The 21,517-nt window shown below is 44.8% G+C and overlaps 1 protein-coding gene across 2 annotated transcripts in view; it reads right to left on the bottom strand.

Annotated features, from left to right (window-relative positions):
• rnf212 (ring finger protein 212) overlaps window positions 1–21,517 on the bottom strand; it is a 58,926-nt gene that overhangs the window by 25,005 nt on the left and 12,404 nt on the right. For both annotated transcript variants that reach the window (XM_078228374.1, XM_078228286.1), the window contains exons 3-6: window positions 16,101–16,162; window positions 6,685–6,759; window positions 6,537–6,593; window positions 4,577–4,635 (exon numbers count right to left, since the gene is read on the bottom strand). In XM_078228374.1, coding sequence (XP_078084500.1) covers window positions 4,577–4,635; window positions 6,537–6,593; window positions 6,685–6,759; window positions 16,101–16,162 — 253 coding nt within the window. The remainder of the gene's footprint in view (window positions 1–4,576; window positions 4,636–6,536; window positions 6,594–6,684; window positions 6,760–16,100; window positions 16,163–21,517) is intronic.

Raw genomic sequence — 21,517 nt, 5'->3', positions numbered from 1 at the left:
CAGCTCCAGAGAGATCAGGGTGCCATATTTAAAGATGATGCACTGATAAGAGCTGGAATTAAACTCCCCTCATAACCCTCCCCACCCCCCTCCCTCAAGCATCGCCCCACTCCCATGGAGGCACGGAGGGTCTCTTCCTCCTCCACCCACAACCACACAAGTATCAGGGGTTCTCTTTACCCTCCCACTCCCGCAGCAGTATCATGGGCATGTGACTCCCTCACAGCTATCGGTCCCCACTCCCATTCGCAGGCAAGCCCCCCTCCCCTTCACAGGCATCGCCCTCTAATTCACAGGCAAGAGTCCCTCCATCTCACAGGAAATGGCCCTTTCCCCCTTCCCTCCACCATACATAAGGGGAACCCTCCCAGTAGGACTCCCCAGAGGGCCTGCCCCTGGCACTGCCAACCCTGTGCCAAGGGGCAGTACCAGGGCACTGCCTCAGCATGTCCTCTCCTCCAAGGGGTTATACTTACTTTGGTGCCCCTGGTGGGATCCTCTTAACTATATCCCGTTCTTATAAAGCTGTTGTCAATGTCATTGACATGACGTCATGTTAGCGAGGAATGAGTATTCAGTGAAGGGTGATCATGTGATGGGGAGGTATTTAAATATAGTCAAATATATTTAAACAATCTCGTTATGTCACCAGCGTGGGGCGGGGAAAATCAGGAAACGAGATCTTGCTGGCTCAAAATTCTGCCCAACATCTCCGTCCTGTTGAGTCAGGAACAAATCGGTCAGGTGTTTTGCAAATTTGCTTTGGTTTAGAGAGGAGTGTTGGCCCAGGTGTCTCAGTTGGTTTACTTGAAAATGGAAGGTTCTGCTGTTCCACTTGTTTTTATTCAGGTTCAATAGTTACGGGTAGAGACGCTATAGGTTCATCACTTGAATCAAGTTGGGTTTCACTAACTGGAACAGATGTTTCCCAGAAATCTTCCACTGTGACTGGAGATCCTGGAAATTTGGATTTGATTTCTCGAATCTCGTCAGTGTGTCTCTTCCAGATTCCACTGGAAGATTCAACATCATAGGTCAGTGGTCCTCGATGCTTGATGATTCTTTCCAGTGGTCACTTTGATATTCCACAATAATTTCTGACCCAAACAGATTAGACTCACGAGCTAGTCTACTCGTGTCATGTGACCTTCTGATCTGTGTTTTCAACCAATCTTTCCTCTCAAATCTGGACACAGCAAATCCATTCTGGTACACAGACATCTTCCAAACATCAGCTCAGCAGGAGATACACTTGCTGTTGAATGTGGAGTGTTTTGATACATCATCAAGACGTTCTTCAGCTTCAACTTCCAATCTGTTTGCGTCTTCCCCTTTAATACAGCTGTTTTGAATGCCTGGACAAGGTGCTTGACACAAACCGTTGACAGGTGAGTGAAGAAGGGGTAATAAATGTAGCAGTATGCAAGGCTTGATGATTCACTTGTAAGAATAATTTGATGGTGGATTCACCATTTTTAACCACTAGAGTGAAATCATTAAAACTTCTTCCTGCTTTGCATCCAGGTCATCGGGGCCAGACTTCTGTCATTATAAACAATGGCTATCTGCTCCAACTACCTTGTAAGTGGCTACCTGGAGGATCTCTTGGCTTCCTGAGTCTGCCTGCTGCATCAAAACATCTGGAGGTATTTAGAGAACCTTGAAACATGTTAATTATCCTGTTGCACCATTTAAACCTCAATTCCTTGCTCAGATACTCACTGCAGCCAGAATGCAACTTGCCTTCAAGAGGTCCAGGTTACTCTGAGAATGCAAGTTTCTTCTCTCTCTCTCTCTCCCTCTCCCCCCCCCCCCCCCCCCCCCCCAGACTTTGAACACCCTGCTGAGGCCTGCAACTACTGAGCTGCATGGCAGTATTAATTAAATTAGCAGGCAGCGTGAAGTTTACTTGCTGTCTGCATCTCAAAGAAGGAGGAGCTTAAGGCTCCGAAAGCTTGTGGCTTTTGCTACCAAATAAACCTGTTGGACTTTAACCTGGTGTTGTTAAATTTCATACTGTGTTTACCCCAGTTCAACGCCGGCATCTCCACATCATGCATCTCAAAGAACAGGCAATCCTTGTGCCTTTTTCCCGCTCTTATTTTGTCCTACCATCCCTGGGTATGTCCTGTCCCACCAACAGGAAAGAATCACAAGAGGTGGCAGCACAGTGGTATACAGTCAGGACAGAGTTGTTCTGGGAGTTCTCAACATCAACCCATAAAGTCTCATAGCATCAGATCAATTTGAAGATGGGACATCGTCTCTACAAGGACCTTGCACTTGTCACTCTTGCCAATGCTGTCATGGACAGATGCAAGTGTGACAGGTAGACTGGTGAGGACAAGTTCATTGGGTTTTTCCCTCTTGTTGATTCTCTCACTACCTGCCACAGAACCAGCCTAGCAGCTATTTCCTTTAGGACTCAGCATGTTTGGTCACTAGTGGTGCTACTGAGCCACTGGGTTCTGAATCCACAATAGGCTCCTAATTGTGAATGTACCTGTCCAAACAAAAATGGACTAGAACTTGTGGTCTAAGATCAGGAACTAATATCAGCATCGTCCATCTCAAGGATGTTAGTTTCTCCAAGACTCTAGATTCCTAGAGATAATCTGTGAATTCAAGTTTAAAAAAAGGCTCACAATAGTACTTAATAGCTCTTCATTTAAACCTGAATATACATAATTTTACTTCTCAGGCATAGCTAAGTAACAATAGAGCTTATAGACTGAAGTTTCCCTCTCATTATGGACAGCATACAACTTTCTTTCTAGAATCTAAAAACTTTACCTTTGATGCAAAGAACTTTCTAGTTTTGCTATGTAGTTCTTCATTTCTATAATTTCACTGTGAAATAAAGCAAATCATCATTCATTATTGAGCCTGGAGTATATTACAACTTGGAACATATAACATTATCGGTTTTGCTCTGATTTCACTACCGTTAATACTGTGACATTCAATCACACTATTCTAACATGAAAATTTAACCAACATAAATCTGCCAGGTAGAAATTCTGATGTGGAGATGCCGGCGTTGGACTGGGGTAAACACAGTAAGAAGTTTAACAACACCAGGTTCTGTTCACAAACTCTGTTTGTGAACAGAATTCCCACTCACCTGAAGAAGGGGCTTAGAGCTTCGAAAGCTTGTGTGGCTTTTGCTACCAAATAAACCTGTTGGGCTTTAACCTGGTGTTGTTAAACTTCTTACGGTAGAAATTCTGCAGGTTTTCACCAGATTTCCCACTCCCACTGTAAATTCAATCAATAAAGAATGCCCACTTTGCAATGTCTAAAGTGTTCTATCTGTCGTGTGATGAAGGCTATCAAAACCTATGGAGCTTAGAAATTAACTGTGCTGTTGCTCAGTGAACTAAAAAAAAACTATGGGTGGGATTTTCCAGTCGCGCCTGCTCAGAGATCGAAATTCCCACCCTAGGTCAATGGACCTTTAAATGGTCCGTCAAATTGTCCGTCCTGCCCACGATGATTTCCATGGCTGGCGGGATGGATGATTTACCTATGTATCTTTTTCTGTAAATGTTTCTCTGCTTTTTTCCCCTCATTCTCTACTTCTTTCTATGCTTCTCTCCCTGGGGTCCTTTATGCTTTCCACTCTTCACCGTCTGTGTGACTCTCACAAATGTTTCCCACCGCGGTGTTGAAGCTCTCCTTCCCTTCTGCAGCTTTTGCGAATCAGAACAATTCTCACACATGTTCCTTATTCAACATAATCAATGTTTTGCATTAGTTAAGACTCACGGAACAAAGAGAATATGTCACCCAACCAGTACCTGATCAGAGATAGGGATTGAGATGACATGGAAAAGTGAGGGAGAAATTGTATGGGTTGAAATTGGGATTTAGGGCAAGACCAAGTAGCGAGACCCTCAGCCTGGATTGGTGAGTGTGACAGGGTAGCAAGAGAAATAAGGAGCTGGACAGGAATGGGGGTGGCCTGGCAGCAGTGACCATAGACTGGATTCTAGTAGTATCACCACAATCTCCGAAAACTCATCATTACCTCAATCCTGACTCAACATCAAGGTTGCATCTGATCGAGTAAATTTGATCTACAAAAACATACATTGAACCATAGCGACTCAGTTGAAATGTGTGCTCAGTCAGTGTGTCGAGAGCTAGCATTCTATTTTTTGTCACTTTTCTATAATTTCAGATTTAAAATGCAAGACTATCTGCATCAGGAGGGCTCTAGGACAAGACAGCTCCTCAAACCACCCACTCTGTGTTGTTTCTATAAACAACTCAAGCACCAAAGCAGCTATACCTCTCCCAGAGAATAAATGCAATGAGGCAGCACATGGTGAGTGACTGTGAATAGGTGGTGATGGCAGAGGATCAAAAGGAACTTGCTGGTTGTACTATGAGGTTTTATCAATGCCCTGTCAACTTTGGGAAATGTCACAGTTGGATACTATTGGGCAATAGTATAATGACAATGCCTTGGTCACCTGTCTGTTACATGTAGTAAGTGTTATAAGCTATGGTTCAAAACTCCTAACATGCTTTTAGTTGTAAAATATAGCAAGAGAGACAAAGAACTTCTTACCGTTGCAATTGTTCTTTTCTCTGGGTGATGTGCTGTGCGTACGCTTTCAATTTTGCAAGCTGCAATTACAAAAATGAATATATTCAATATTTACAGGAGCACATCCAGATCTGTCGGCCCTACAATATTTTGTACTAACATAGAAAGAATCATAGAAACCCTACAGTACAGAAAGAGGCCATTCGGCCCATCGAGACTGCACCAACCACAATCCCACCCAGGCCCTACCCCCATATCCCTACATATTTTACCCACTAATCCCTCTAACCAATGCATCTCAGGACACTAAGGGGCAATTTTAGCATGGCCAATCAACCTAACCCGCACATCTTTGGACTGGGGAGCTCTCCTATAGATTAATCAATCAACAGTCTGCCATAGTCATGCTCACGGAATCTATTACAGACAATATCCCAGACACCACTCCTACCATCCCTGGGTATGTCCTGTCCCACCAACAGGAAAGAATCACAAGAGGTGGCAGCACAGTGATATACAGTCAGGACAGAGTTGTCCTGGGAGTTCTCAACATCAACCCATTAAGTCTCATAGCATCAGATCAAACATGGGCAATAAAACTTCCTGTTGGTTACCACCAAACATCCCCATCAGGTGACGAATCAGTACTCCTCCATGTTGAACACAACTTTGAGAAAGCACCAAAAGGTGGCTGGGGCACAGAATGTACTCTGGGTTGGGAAGTTCAATGTCCATCACCAAGAGTGGCTCAGTAGCACCACTAGTGACCAAACTTGCTGAGTCCTAAAGGAAATAGCTGCCAGGCTGGTTCTGTGGCAGGTAGTGAGAGAATCAACAAGAGGGAAAAACCCAATGGACTTGTCCTCACCAGTCTACCTGTCACACTTGCATCTGTCCATGACAGCATTGGCAAGAGTGACAAGTGCAAAGTCCTTGTAGAGACGATGTCCCATCTTCACATTGAGGATACCCTTCATTGTATTATTTGGGAATACCACTGTGCTAAATAGGATAGAATTCAAACAGATCTCGCAATCTAAAACTGGCAATCCATGACACACTGTGGTCCAACAACAGCAGCTGAACTGTGCTCAACACAATCTGTAACCTCGTGGCCCGGCATATCCCCCACTATACCATTACCATCAAGTTGGGGGATCAGCCCTGGTTCAATGAAGAGTGCAGGAGGGCATGCCAGAGATACCTAAAAATGAGTGCCAATCTGATGAACCTACAACACTGGACTACTTGCCTGTCAAGCAGCAGAAGCAGCATGTGATAGACAGAGCTAAGCGATCCCACAACCTTCAATTATCAATTAATGCCCAGTTAAGCGCCTCATCCCACGGTTACTGGTATTAACCCAGAGAAAGGCAGGGGCTCACTTTGCAGGGAGAACAACAGATGAACCCATGCGTCATTGCTTATGGGCTCTCAGGATTGGGGGAGGGTCAAAGACACCCAGGGCCCAAGTGATAGCTACCCTTGCCGCTGACCCATTCCCTCCTTGCCCCTGACGCCCACCACCCAGCACCCCCCCTCCTGCTATCATGCACCTGTGGCTTGGGAACCAGCAACAATCATCTGCCTTAGATGGATGCTGCATGGGCAGCAGCCATTACTTCCCTGGTCATGCTGTCACTCCATAGAGCTATGTGCCTCTAACTGGCTGACAGCTTTAGGCAGGGGAGGGGCTTTGGCCTCCAAGTCTTTGATCGCAGGTATTATTATTTAATATTACATAAAACTTGCCTCAGTCCAAACAGAAAAGCTGCTTTTTCATCATTGTTATTATGTAGACCTTCACAACTTTTCAACTTTCCATTTAAAGTTTCAACTTTCCATTTAAAGCTCGGCACAACATGGTGGGCCGAAGGGCCTGTTCTGTGCTGTACTGTTCTATGTTCTATGTTCCATTGAATCACATGCATATTATTTGCATGAACATTTTCAAGGAAGCTTAATAAAAATTGAAAGTTACCTCGTCTAATTCGTGTGCATACAAATGTCTTCTGTGTTTTTCCTGGAAATCCATAATCTAAGACAGTACAATTAGAACCACAATAATGATTGTTCATTCATAACTAATTTAAAATGCCAGTCCCATAATCGTTTTGGAAGATCATTACCTGTACAAACTCCTTTAAATATTTCTCACAAACCTTCTCTGGCTGTGTAAAAAGTGCTTTGAGATCTGGATCCATCTACACATAAAATAACTGAAGGTTATTATTTTACAAAAAAAATACACTAAATGATTCCCTTAAAGAAACCCTTTGAGTACTGAGGGACTGTGTCCATAAGACATGGGCTAGTGCAATACTAAAGGCACTTCAAACTATTTACCATTGAAGCATTCATTTGTGTCTCCCCCGTCAGGTTAAATTACTCCAATCCTCTCCCAGCCAGCCTCTGAGCCTCAACCTCCATGAACTTTAACTTATCCAAACCTCTGCTGCCCATTTGCTTCAAAACATGAGCCTACATTGGCTCGTGGTCATCCAATGGTTCAATTTTGACATTGTCATTTTGCATTTAAATTCATCCTTTGTCCTCCTCCAGCCCTGCAACTCCCTCCCCTAAGCTTCATTACTCTGTCCTCACATGCAATCCTTTCTCCCTTTACCCCACCAGTAGTAAGCATGCTTTCAACCACCCCAGGACCTTAAAGATAACCCTCATCTAACCTTTCCTTCTTTAAAGAACACCTATTATTTATTAGCCCACATATTTGACCAAGTTTTTGCTCTCACTCTCAACCTCTTCATCTGTGGCTCATCTCTCCTTAACCATTTCTGAAGTGTTTTGGGCTTTCTTGAATGCCACATACTTCAAATTGTTGGTGTAATTACTGTTGAGTTATCCCTCAGAACCATTAAGTTCATAGAACCATAGAATTCCTACAGTGCAGAAGGAGGCCATTCTGCCGATCGAGTCTGCACCGACAACAATTCCACCCAGGCCCTATCCCCATCACCCCACACATTTATCCCGCTAATCCCTCTAACCTATGCATCCCAGGAGACTAAGGGGCAATTTAGCATGGCCAATCAACCTAACCCACACATCTTTGGAGTGTGGGAGGAAACCAGAGCACCCGGAAGAAACCCACGCAGACACGGGGAGAATGTGCAAACTCCACACAGACAGTGACCCAAGCCGGTAATTGAACCCAGGTCCCTGGAGCTGTGAGGCAGCAGTGCTAACCACTGTGCCACCCCAAGTTTCAAGGATACATAACTCATGATGCATGTAGTGCTATTTACCATTCTCTAAGTAATTTCTGCTAAATGGAAGTACTAAAAGCATTAAAAAAATTATAACAATAGGCTTGAAGTACAGGTGAAAGTCTTTCTTCATAGTATATTGAGTCACCTGCTTTTTATTTGAAATTATGTTCCAGCAAGGAACCTTCCCCACCTTATTGTCACACATTGGGCACAATATAATGAAAAAAATTCCAGTTAAGAACCCCCAGATTGGATTTAGCACAACCAGATGCAGAGTGAAATTACTCTGTCCCAGTACATTGTTCATGGCCTTGATCATAACTATACACTCATTTGGTTACATAGTTAGTCTTATTACATCTTTTGTTAAACTCCAGGATACTTTGGTAAAAATAATTCAGAAGATACATGATAATGCAAATAGGAGGGAAGCAAATTGCAGGTATAGAATCACTGGTCAGTGCATCAGAATGTGTCGGTATTAATGGAAGTTGATGCAAAAATGGGTGGAGTTCTGTTGGAAAGGAACTGCATCCATTTTCTGTTCCTGACTTCTCGTTTTGCACTTTATAGGGGGAGAATTGGTATAGAAAATCAAGACTACCTAATCTCACCTAACTCTTTCGTCATGTTATGTGCAGAGTGAACCAATGTGTTTTTTCTGTCTCTCTTACTTCCCTCCTCCTTTGTTTGCTGTTCCATTTCCCTCTGCCTGCTTCTGTTTATATCCTTTTTATTTTACTTTCCTCCCTCTCTGTCTTGTCCCGATTCTCTTTTATTCTCCTCTTCTGATCCATTCTCTTTCTTCAAATCCTTACATGTCCTCATACCCTCCATATTTCTGCCATCTTCTCCAGCCCACAACCCTTGAGATATATGAGCTTATTTAATATTGGCCTCTTGAGCATCCATGATTTTATTTGCTCCATCATTGGTGGCTGTACCTTCAGCTGCCTAGGATCTAAGTTCTGGAATTCTCTCCCTGCACCTTTCCACCTCTCTATCGTGCATTCCTGCTTTAACACATCCCTTTGACCCTTTCTGACCAAGCCTTTGGTCACCTAACCTAATACCTCCTTATCTGATTCAATATCATATTATGTTTTATAATCCGACTGTGAAAGACTTTGGAACATCTCAAAGGCGTAATCTAAAAATAACTTGCTATTTTTGTCACTCTGCTCCTATTTCTAATTCAGTGTTCTCAAGTGTGCAGTTGCTAGCTGGGGAAGGAGTCTTGCCCGGCTAGTTTTAGCTTGATGCGTCACCTCAAGTTACAGGTTGGGTAAGAGGTTTGCCTCAGCCTATATTTAAGGTCATAGTTAGGGAAAGAGATCAATTTAAGGCCACAACGCAGCTTCTGGGAATAGGAGGAATCTTGCCAAATCTGCAAACCAACACCAGTGTTCAGGCTCGGACCAAAAAACTAGGCTCATCCAGACTCTTAAATATTGGCTCTATTCTCTCTCGATGAGGAGATGCCGGCGTTGGACTGGGGTAAACACAGTAAGAAGTCTCACAACACCAGGTTAAAGTCCAACAGGTTTATTTGGTAACAAAAGCCACTAGCTTTCAGAGCGCTGCCCCTTCGTCAGGTGAGTGGGAGTTCTGTTCACAAACAGGGCACATATAGACACAAACTCAATTTACAAAATAATGGTTGGAATGCGAGTCTTTACAGGTAAAGAAGTCTTAAAGGTACAGATAATGTGAGTGGAGAGGGCGTAAGTACAGGTTAAAGAGATGTGTATTGTCTCCAGACAGGACAGTTACTGAGATTTTGCAAGCCCAGGCAGGTTGTGGGGATTACAGATAGTGTGACATGAACCCAAGATCCCGGTTGAGGCCATCCTCATGTGTGCGGAACTTGGCTATCAGTCTCTGCTCAGCGACTCTGCATTGTCATGTGTGGTGAAGGCCACCTTGGAGAACGCTTACCCGAAGATCAGAGGCCGAACGCCCATGACTGCTGAAGTGTTCCCCAACAGGAAGAGAACCTCTTGCCTGGTGATTGTCGAGCAGTGTTCATTCATCCGTTGTCGTAGCATGGTCTCCCCAATGTACCATGCCTCGGGACATCCTTTCCTGCAGCGTATCAGGTAGACAACGTTGGCTGAGTTGCAAGAGTAGGTACCGTGTACCTGGTGAACGGTGTTCTCACGTGAGATGATGGCATCCGTGTCGATGATCCGGCACGTCTTGCAAAGGTTGCTGTGGCAGGGTTGTGGTCACTGTTCTCCTGAAGGCTGGGTAGTTTGCTGCGTACAATGGTCTGTTTGAGGTTGTGTGATTGTTTGAAGGCAAGAAGTGGGGGTGTGGGGATGGCCTTGGCGAGATGTTCATCTTCATCAACGACATGTTGAAGGCTCCGGAGAAGATGTCGTAGCTTCTCCGCTCTGGGGAAGTACTGGACGACGAAGGGTACTCTGTCCACTGTGTCCCGTGTTTGTCTTCTGAGGAGGTTGCTGCGGTTTTTCGCTGTGGCGCATCGGAACTGTCGATCGATGAGTCGAGCGCCATACCTGTTCTTATGAGGGCATCTTTCAGCGTCTGGAGGTGTCTGCTGTGATCCTTCTCATCTGAACAGATCCTGTGTATACGGAGGGCTTGTCCATAGGGGATGGCTTCTTTAACATGTTTAGGGTGGAAGCTGGAGAAGTGGAGCATTGTGAGGTTATCCGTGGGCTTGCGGTACAGTGAGGTGCTGAGGTGACCGTCCTTAATGGAGATGCGTGTGTCCAAGAATGCAACCGATTCCGGAGAGTAGTCTATGGTGAGTCTGATGGTGGGTTGGAACTTGTTGATGTCATCATATAGTTGTTTCAGTGATTGTTCACCATGAGTCCAAAGGAAGAAAATATCATCGATGTATCTCGTGTATAGCATCGGTTGAAGGTCCTGTGGGATGAAGAGGTCTTGTTCGAACCTGTGCATGAAGATGTTGGCATATTGAGGTGCGAATTTGGTCCCCATGGCTGTTCCGTGTGTCTGGATGAAGAACTGGTTGTTGAAGGTGAAGATATTGTGGTCCAGGATGAAGCGGATGAGTTGTAAAATTGCATCTGGAAGCTGGCAGTTGTCGGCGTTGAGTACTGAGGCAATTGCAGCAATGCCATCTCGTGGGGAATGCTGGTGTAGAGTGCCGAGACATCCATTGTGATGAGGAGTGCTCCTGGTTCAACTGCACCATGTGTGCTGAGTTTCTGTAGGAAGTTCGTAGTGTCGCGACAAAAGCTGGGGGTTCTTTGTACAATGGGTTTCAGGATGCCCTCGACGTAGCCGGAGAAGTTCTCGCACAGGGTCCCATTGCCCGATACAATAGGACGGCCGGGTGTGTTTACCTTGTGTATCTTCGGGAGGCAGTAGAGATCTCCAACGCGGAGAGTATGTGGGATGAGAGCATGGAGGGTGCTCTGAAGGTCCGGATCAAAGGTCTTGATCAGTCTGTTGAGTTGATGGGTGTGTTCTTTGGTCGGATCTGCGGGTAACTGTCTGTAGTGTTCCTCGTTGTTCAGTTGTCGGTACACTTCTTTGCAGTAATCTGTTCTGTTCAATATGACGATGGCCCCTCCTTTGTCTGCTGGTTTGATGACAATGTTGCGGTTGGTCTTGAGAGCGCGGATGGCGTTGCGTTGTGCTTGGGTGATGTTCGGGGCTGTCTTGTGAGTGCAGCTGATGAACCTGGTGTTGACGCACCTCCTGACGGCTTGGGCATACATGTCAAGTCGAGGGCAGTGACCTTCCGGAGGAGTCCAATTCGACTCTTTCCTCTTCGGTTGCTGTTCTGCGGATCTCTCTGTCGGCTGTTCCGGTTCATTGGCTGTCTCATTGTGTTCGCTGTTGGCCTCTTGGGGTTTGTGGAAGAACTCCCGCAGCCTCATTCACCTGATGAATTCCTCTGTGTCTGCTGCGAGACTGATGGGGTCTATTTTGGTGGTGGGGCAGAAATTGAGCCCTCGGCTGAGAACTTCGATTTCATCTGGTTGAAGTGTGTAGTCCGACAAGTTGACAATGGACTTCCCTGCAGTGGAACTGTTTTCTACTGTGACACCGGGGGAGGCTTGGTTGCTGCTGGTGGTGATGCCGAGTTTCTCAAGTTTCCTGTTCCTGGTGTGCATGTAAATGGTGTAATTCCTTTGTCTCGTCTGCTTGGCCGGGTTTCGCAGCTGGTCTGCATCCTGAGCACAGGTTGAGAATATGGATTCTATCTTGGTTTCCAGGATGCAGCGTTTGCTGTAGAGCTGGTGTATGAGGTGGTTGAGGAGTGAGAGAGAGGTGCAACGACAAAGTCTCTCAGCGTAGACTGTGTTATAGGTTGACCTGAGTGGGTTCGTGATCTGTTCTCTTCCTGTCGGCGAACACTGCAGCGGTCATGGGCATTCGGCCTTTGATCTTCGGGTAAGCGTTCTCCAAGGCGACCTTCACGACACACGACAACGCAGAGTCGCTGAGCAGAGACTGATAGCCAAGTTCCGCACACATGAGGACGGCCTCAACCGGATCTTGGGTTCATGTCACACTATCTGTAATCCCCACGACTTGCCTGGGCTTGCAAAATCTCACTAACTGTCCTGTCTGGAGACAATACACATCTCTTTAACCTGTGCTTAACGCTCTCTCCACTCACATTGTCTGTACCTTTAAGACTTGATTACCTGTAAAGACTCGCATTCCAACCATTATTTTGTAAATTGAGTTTGTGTCTATATGTGCCCTGTTTGTGAATAGAACTCCCACTCACCTGACGAAGGAGCAGCGCTCCGAAAGCTAGTGGCTTTTGCTACCAAATAAACCTGTTGGACTTTAACCTGGTGTTGTGAGACTTCTTACTCTATTCTCTCTCCACAGATGCTGTCAGACCTGCTCAGATTTTCCAGCATTTTCTGTTTTTGTTCCAAAAAACTAAGATCAGGCACATGACTGTAGTACAAATTGAAATCTGGCAGGACTATAAATTCAGTGCTAAATGTAATTTACATGTGGCAGCTAGGCTAAATAGGTAGGTGGAATGGAAGTAGAAAGGTGTGATATTTCCTAGCAATATAGGAAATACATGTGTACAAAACCTTTATTTCTTTTACACTTAAAATGATTTAAGAAGCTGTGTTACCTTTTGAGAATATGTTAAAAAGACTTCATGCAGTGAGCACTTATTTTTGGGCCATTGAAATATTTTATCAAAGATATGGGCCGGAAATTTACCATCCCGCCTGCCATGGGAATTGGAGCGGACTATGGAAAAGTCCATTGACTTTGGGCGGGATTTTTACGGTTTCGGGATGAGCAAGGCCATAAAGTCCCACCTATGTTCCCAAATAAACAAGTCCTATGCCATATTTTCCTTAATTTTAATCAGTGAAGAACAAAAAGGGAATTGTTTTGATGAACTGAGAAATAAGAAGGGGGAAATCACTTTGATAGGATTGTACTGCAGGCCCCCAAATAGTCAGCGGGAAGTTGAGGAACAAATATGTGAGGAGATTACAGATAGCTCCAAGAAAAATAGGGTGGTACTAGTAGGAGATTTTAACTTTCCCAACATTGACTGGGAAAGCCATAGTATTAGAGGGTTGGATGGAGAGAAATTTACTGAGTGTATCCAGGAGGAATTTCTCATTCAGTATGTGGATGGCCCGACTAGAGAGGGGACAAAACTTGACCTCCTCTTGGGAAATAAGGAGGACAGGTGACAGAAGTGTTAGTGAGGGATCACTTTGGGACCAGTGACCATAATTCTATTAGTTTTGAGGTGGCTATGGAGAATGATAGGTCTGGCCCAAAAGTTAAAATTCTAAATTGGGGCAAGGCCAATTTTGATGATAGCAGGCAGAAACTTTCAAAAGTTAATTGGGAAGTCTGTGGGAAGGCAAAGGGATAGCTGGTATGTGGGAGGCTTTCAAAAGTGCCTCTCACTTACCAGTGGGAGTTCAGGGTAAGCACATTCGTCTTAGAGTGAAGGGCAAGGCTGGTAGAAGTAGGGAACCCTGGATGACTTGGGATATTGAGGCCCTGGTCAAGAAGGAGGAGGCACATGACATGCATAGGCAGCTGGGATCAAGTGACTCCCCTGAAGAGTAAATAGGAGTAGAGTTAAAAGGGAAATCAGGAGGACAAAAAGGGGACATGAGATTGTTTGGGCAGATAAGGCAAAGGAGAATCCAAAGAGCTTCTACAAATACATAAAGGCCAAAAGAGTAACTAGGGAGAGAGTAGGGCCTCTTAAGTGTCAATAAGGTCATCTATGTGCGGATCCACAAGAGATGGATGAGATCCTAAATGAACATTTCTCATCGGTATTTACTGTTGAGAAAAGCATGGATGTCAGGGAACTTGGGGAAATAAAGTGATATCTTGAGGAGTGTATATATTACAGAGAAGGAGGTGTTGGAAGTCTTAAAGTGCATCAAGGTAGATAAATCCCCGGGACCTGATGAAATGTATCCCAGGACATTGTTGGAGGCTAGGGAGGAAATTGCAGGTCCTCTAGAGAGATATGTGAATCATCGTTAGTCACAGGTGAGGTGCCTGAAGGTTGGAGGTGGCAAATGTTGTACCTTTGTTTAAAAAGGGCTGCAGGGAAAAGCCTGGGAACTACAGGCCAGTGAGCCTCACATCTGTGGTGGGTAAGTTGTTGGAAGGTATTTTGAGAGACAGGATCTACAGGCATTTAGAGACACAAGGACTGATTAGGGACAGTCAGCATGGCTTTGTGAGTGGAAAATCATGTCTCACAAATTTGATTGAGTTTTTTGAAGGGGTAGCCAAGAAAGTAGATGTTGTCTACATGGACTTTAGCAAGGCCTTTGACAAGGTACCGCATGGTAGGTTGTTGCATAAGATTAAATCTCACAGGATCCAGGGTGAGGTAGCTAAATGGATACAAAATTGGCTTGATGACAGAAGCCAGAGGGTGGTTGTAGAGGATTTGTTTTTCAAATTGATGGTGTGTCTCAGGGATCGGTGCTGGGACCACTGTTATTTGTCATTTATATTAATGATTTGGATGAGAATATAGGAGACATGGTTAGTAAGTTTGCAGATGACGCCAAAATTGGTGGCACAGTAGACAGTAAAGAAGCTTATCTTAGATTGCAACGGGATCTTGATCAATTGGGCCACTGGGCTGACGAATGGCAGATGGAGTTTAATTTAGATAAATGCATTTTGGTAGATTGAACCAAGGAAGGACTTCCTCAGTGAATGGTGGGGCGTTGGGGATCTGTAAAACAATGAGGGGCATAGATCAGCTAGATATTCAAACCCTTTTCCCAAAAGTAGGGGAGTCTAAAACTAGAGGGCATAGGTTTAAAGTGAGAGGGAAGAGATACAAAAGGGTTCAGAGGGACAATTTCACGCAGAGGGTGGTGAGTGTCTGGAACAAGCTGCCAGAGGTAGTAGTAGAGGCGGGTACAATAAGAACATAAGAACATAAGAAATAGGAGCAGGAGTAGGCCATCTAGCCCCTCGAGCCTGCCCCGCCATTCAATAAGATCATGGCTGATCTGACGTGGATCAGTACCACTTACCCGCCTGATCCCCATAACCCTTAATTCCCTTACCGATCAGGAATCCATCCATCCGCGCTTTAAACATATTCAGCGAGGTAGCCTCCACCACCTCAGTGGGCAGAGAATTCCAGAGATTCACCACCCTCTGGGAGAAGAAGTCTTTTAAAAAGTGTTTAGACAGTTTTTAAAAGTGTTTAGACAGTTACATGAGTAAGATGGATATAGAGGGATATAGGCCAAATGCGGGCAATTGGGACTCGCTTCGGGGTTTTAAAAAAAAAAAGGGCGGCATGGACAAGTTGGGCCGAAGGGTCTGTTTCCATGCTGTTAACCTCTATGACTCTATAACTGTCCCTTAATTCCTTGTGTTCACTGTGGTTATCCCTCCAGGTACATTGAAGAAAACAACAACCATTGCAATTTGCATCAGTACCTCACTGCTAGGTCACTTATATGTTACAGAAATCCACTCATATCAATTTAGTGCTCTTCTGCAAGTTTTTGTCAAGGTGGTTTGTTGCTAACTTAACATATTAAAAAAACAAACTGACATAAACTATCTTTCTATTTGTAAAGATCAAGATCATGATTATTTGTTTTGGTAACAAGATTAGTCCAAAGTAATTTAATAAAATAAAGTCATGGACATGTATTTTTCAAACTAGGATTACAGATATCATGGTTCATTGATCATTTATCATGGACTATTACACCCTGATATGGTACAGTGGGAAACAGCAGGATCCACAAAATGAAAATAGGATGGAATTCAAGCAAGCAGTACAATGGTACAAGTGCATAAAATACCTTATCTGAGAGAAATAAAGTGTGACAACGTGTTTTGCATACACAGCATATGTCCACGTTTCCTAAAAAAAAGTATCAAATATTAGAAATATTCCACTCCTTTAATGAAACGTATTTGAAATCTGGAAACAGAAAGACAATTCAACCAAAAATAAAGTTTTATGGAAGTGCTGAAGATACGGCATAATTTTGCTGAAATAGTGGAGTGCAAAATCACTTGAAATACTGCAGGACTTCTGGGACACAGTTCTGATATTTAGCTGCTAAAATGTAGCCATTTTTATCTGGCTCTTCCGTTCAAAGCGTGAGTTTTTTTATATTCATTCTCAACATGCACATAATTGCCCATTCTTAATTGCCCTTGATGGTACTTCTTTTTGAACCACTGTAGGCCATATCAAGGAAATCCCACAATGTTGTTCGGCAGATCCAAGATTTCAGTTTAGGATGAAGGATTGGTAAGACATATTCATTTGCTCAAGTCATGATGGTGTATGACTGGGAGGGGAACTCAAAGATGATGGAAGAGGCTGTGGGTTTGGTAGAACCTGCCAAAGAGACTTTGGTGAGCTGCTAGAATGTAGCCCACAGATTGTACACACAACAGACACCATGAGGAAGAGGCGGATGGTTAAGCCTGTGGATGGGGTACCCTGAATAGTGTTAAACTTCTTGCAGGTTGTTGGAGGTACACTCATTCAGGCAAGTGAAGAGTATATCATTGCAGTAGTGTCTTGTAAATGGTACAGAGCCTTTGGGGAGTTAGGATACAAGCTACTTGCTACAGAATACCCTGCTTCCTTGCGATCACAGTGTTTAGATGATATCAGGTTTCTGGTAAACGGTGACTACATTCTGTAATGTGGATAATGGGAGCCTTGGCAATAACAATGCATTGAATGTGAAAGGTGGTGATTATGCTCAATTGGCCTTTACAGTGGTCACGACTACAAAAGCTGTCATGGTGAAATGCATCAGTGACAGGTAAATTAGGGAGCATGAGCCCTCATAGGTTATACCCTCACCTTTGTTCCCTGATCACTTGCTGCAAGTCAAATTTGGTAGCTCTGCGCATCTGGGCAGCACAGTCAGTGGTGGCGCTCAGTGTCAGAGGGTCAATTGAGGCCCTTAAGTGGCAATTAATGTTTACTTAAGGGCCTTATTCTACCACAGCCAGCATTGAACCTGTGTCGGGAGAGTCCCACACCAAGTGGCCAAGCCAGCGGGTTTCCCTCATGAGACAGTGGTGGTGGGGCGGAGTCCTTAATTAACTGGTCCTCTGGGCCGATCGTAAGGCTCTTCACCAAGGTGTTACTTACCACCCTCCCCCACCCTACCACCACCAACCCTCCCCCCCGACTCTTAAACATTTTAAAGTTCTCCTCCCCGCCCCCGACCCTCAAACATTTTAAAGTTCTCATGCATTGCTGAACACTTCCTCAATGCAGTAACAGCAGTGACCATAATGGTGCTGCTGTTACTTGAGTGTTGTCACTGACTGGCCATTGGCCTTTGAGGCAGCATTGGAAATGCCACCTTCAGCCTATTAATGGTCAATTAGCCATTAAATGGCTGCAAATTAGCCGTTCTTTCCCCGGGTAGCCTTCCCCTGCCGTGACATTTTAGCGAGCAAGCGCCTCACATTCTTCTGCCCCATATTCCCAATTTTAACATGTTTTATTAATTTCACAGATTCTTATCATTAACTTCTGGTTCACTTGCCACAATCAAACTGTTTTGGAAGCATGGCAAATGATTATCCTCTCTGAGGTCATTAGACGCCTTGATTTGCAGATATAGATTAACTATCCTCATTTACTACTTCCTTAAATTTAACTACGGGAGTTAATTTATAGTCCTTGGAATAACTGTTTCAAACAGCCTAACTTGGCAGACAGTCGGCACATTACACTGGAATTACATTCAAAAAGGCACCTCCAGCCAACAGGACCAGAAAACAAAGCCCAGTCAACCGAAGTTCTCAGTAGGTATTTAGGAATCAGGATTCTGATTTTGACTGTGCCACAGGACAGCAGTCTGGGCTCATGATGGGGATTTTCTGCAAGTGATCTCCTGCTTCCTCCACCTGTAAGTTCGATGGAACCCCAGAAATAAAGTTATGGCTGATGACCCCACAGAAATTCATGCCCCAGTTCTTCATTTTTCTAATTGCAACACCCACACCTGTCCATCTCTTGTTTTCCAGTTCCGAAGACAGTACCTAAAGTACAATCTGCACAGATACAGACCAGTTTTCTGTTTTTGTGTGTAGCTTTCTAACTCTCTGTTCTCCCATGGCTCCACTGCTTCAATAGCGAGCAGAGGGGAAGGATGTGGCAGGAGTGCAAAAAATTGTTTCCACGCCAGTGTGAATTTTCCACGGCATCTTCCACTGGTGCCCACCACGGCGGATCAGGAAACCCGCTGGAGGCTGCCCTGAAACTGAGTTACGTCCCGCTAATGGAATGCAGATGCAGGCCCAACCAGAATCTTCCACCCACACCCGATTCTCTGCAACTCCAGCAGGAAAACACACCATCCAAAACACATCTGGAACAACACGGCAGGACTCAACTGAATAAGACCAGGAGTGGCCTTCTAAATTCAGAATGGAGGTCGCCAGCAACCTGGACCCCAGAACACCACAGCAGTGGGTGAAGGGAGAATATACACGTGGATCTTCCAAATTCATTATCATTGAAGATCCCACCTTCAGCCTCAGTGTTTCTGGAGGTCCATCTTCTTTCTTCAATAGTGGGTCAGTGATGTTGGGCACCCTTTCAATATGGTGCCCGGATATGATGGCAGCCTACGCGTGTCAGGGATGCCCCACCACAGAATACATCGTGAAACACCCAGCTGTACAGTTAATAAGATTGGGGCCAGATTATACGGCTTGATTTCCTGCCATCCTCTGCAGTGGGAAACACCCCGTGCCTCGCCACCGCCACAGGGCTTAGTCCCCAGATGAAAGAATTCCACCCAATGGTTGGAAAACGCATTTCCCTAACATTTTTTCTCATTACAGGACCATTGTTTGAGGCTCACTGGCAGCACGTGTCCTTACTGAAGGCAGGTTCTGGTTGAAAATTGAGCAAGCAATCAAATAATATGTTAAATTGTCTCATGGACGATTTATGGGGCTAAATAAAAAGGAGGTACAACCCTCATTTAAATTGAATAATTATTTAATCTTGGTCCTTATCAGCTCTGTTGACATTGAGGAATATTATGCATACAGAAAACCAGCCTCCCATCCATTGACTCTGTCTACACTTCCCGCTGCCTCGACAAAGCAGCCAGCATAATTAAGGATCCCATGCACCCCGGACATTCTCTCTTCCACCTTCTTCCATCGGGAAAAAGATACAAAAGTCTAAGGTCACGTACCAACCGACTCAAGAACAGCTTCTTCCCTGCTGCTGTCAGACTTTTGAATGGACTTACCTTGCACTCCAGCTATGACTGTAACACGACATTCTGCACTCTCTCTTGTTTCCTTCTCTATGAACGGTATGTTTTAACAACAAATTCTGTTGTTATTAGCAGCAATAACAACAGAATCCAACCCCTGTCATCCCTTGTGAACTCGCTGTATAGCGCGCAAGAAACAATACAAAGAGAACAAAGAACAATACAGCACAGGAACAGGTCCTTCGGCCCTCCAAGCCCGCGCCGCTCCCTGGTCCAAACTAGACCATTCTTTTGTATCCCTCCATTCCTACTCCGTTCAAGTGGCTATCTAGATAAGTCTTAAACGTTCCCAGTGTGTCCGCCTCCACCACCTTGCCCGGCAGCGCATTCCAGGCCCCCACCACCCTCTGTGTAAAATATGTCCATCTGATATCCGTGGTAAACCTCCCCCCCCCACCTCACCTTGAATCTATGACCCCTCGTGAACATCACCACCGACCTGGGAAAAAGCTTCCCACCGTTCACCCTATCTATGCCTTTCATAATTTTATACACCTCTATTAGGTCTCCCCTCATCCTCCGTCTTTCCAGTGAGAACAACCCCAGTTTACCCAATCCCTCCTCATAACTAAGCCCCTCCATACCAGGCAACATCCTGATAAACCTCCTCTGCACTCTCTCTAAAGCCTCCACGTCCTTCTGGTAGTGTGGCAACCAGAACTGGACGCAGTATTCCAAATGCGGCCGAACCAACGTTCTATACATCTGCAACATCAGACCCCAACTTTTATACTCGATGCCCCGTCCTATAAAGGCAAGCATACCATATGCCTTCTTCACCACCTTCTCCACCTGTGACGTCACCTTCAAGGATCTGTGGACTTGCACACCCAGGTCCCTCTGCGTATCTACACCCTTTATAGTTCTGCCATTTATCGTATAACTCCCCCCTACATTAGCTCTACCAAAATGCATCACTTCGCATTTATCTGGATTGAACTCCATCTGCCATTTCTTTGCCCAAATTTCCAGCCTATCTATATCCTTCTGTAGCCTCTGACAATGTTCCTCACTATCTGCAAGTCCAGCCAATTTCGTGTCGTCCGCAAACTTACTGATCACCCCAGTTACACCTTCATTCCAGATCATTTATATAAATCACTGATAATTATCAGTAACCCCCACAGCTTTCCCCCTGATCTTGCAGAATCTACTAGCTGTTCTGTCTGGAGACAATACACATCTCTTCAACCTGTGTTGAATGCTCCCTCCACCCACATTGTCTGTACCTTTAAGACCTGGCTGGCTGTAGAGATTTGCATTCTAATTAGTATTCTGTAACTTGATTTCGGTGTCTGTGCATTGTTGGAGAACAGATATCCACTCCATCTGACAAAGGGGCAGCGCTCCGAAAGCTTATGGTATTTGCTACCAAATAAACCTGTTGGACTTTAACCTGGTATTGTGAAACTTCTTACTGTGCTTACCCCAGTGCAACGCCGGCATCTCCACATCATGACCTCACCTGTGTCCAGTGACGAGACAAAGATTTGCGTCAGACGTCCAGCGATTTCATCTCTCGTCTCCCTGAGCAGCCTTGGATAGATTCCATCAGGCCCTGGGAATTTGTCAGTCTTTATATTCTCTAAAAAACCTAACACTTCCTCCCTTGTAATGGAGATTTTCTCTAACGGTTCAACACTCCCCTCCGAGACACTCCCAGTCAACGCATCCCTCTCCTTTGTGAATACCGACGTAAAGTATTCATTTAGGATCTCCCCTACTTCTTTGGGCTCCAAGCATAATTCCCCACTTTTGTCCCTGAGAGGTCCGATTTTTTTCCCTGACAACCCTTTTGTTCCTAACGTATGAATAAAATGCCTTGGGATTCTCCTTACTCCTGTCTGCCAAGGACATTTCCATAGAACCATAGAACCATAGAAAATTACAGCTCAGAAACAGGCCTTTTGGCCCTTCTTGTCTGTGCCGAACCATTTTATGCC

This window comes from Mustelus asterias, chromosome 1 (genome assembly GCF_964213995.1).
Source record: "Mustelus asterias chromosome 1, sMusAst1.hap1.1, whole genome shotgun sequence".
Lineage (NCBI taxonomy): Eukaryota > Metazoa > Chordata > Chondrichthyes > Carcharhiniformes > Triakidae > Mustelus > Mustelus asterias.
This window is presented reverse-complemented; position numbering and strand designations above follow the sequence as displayed.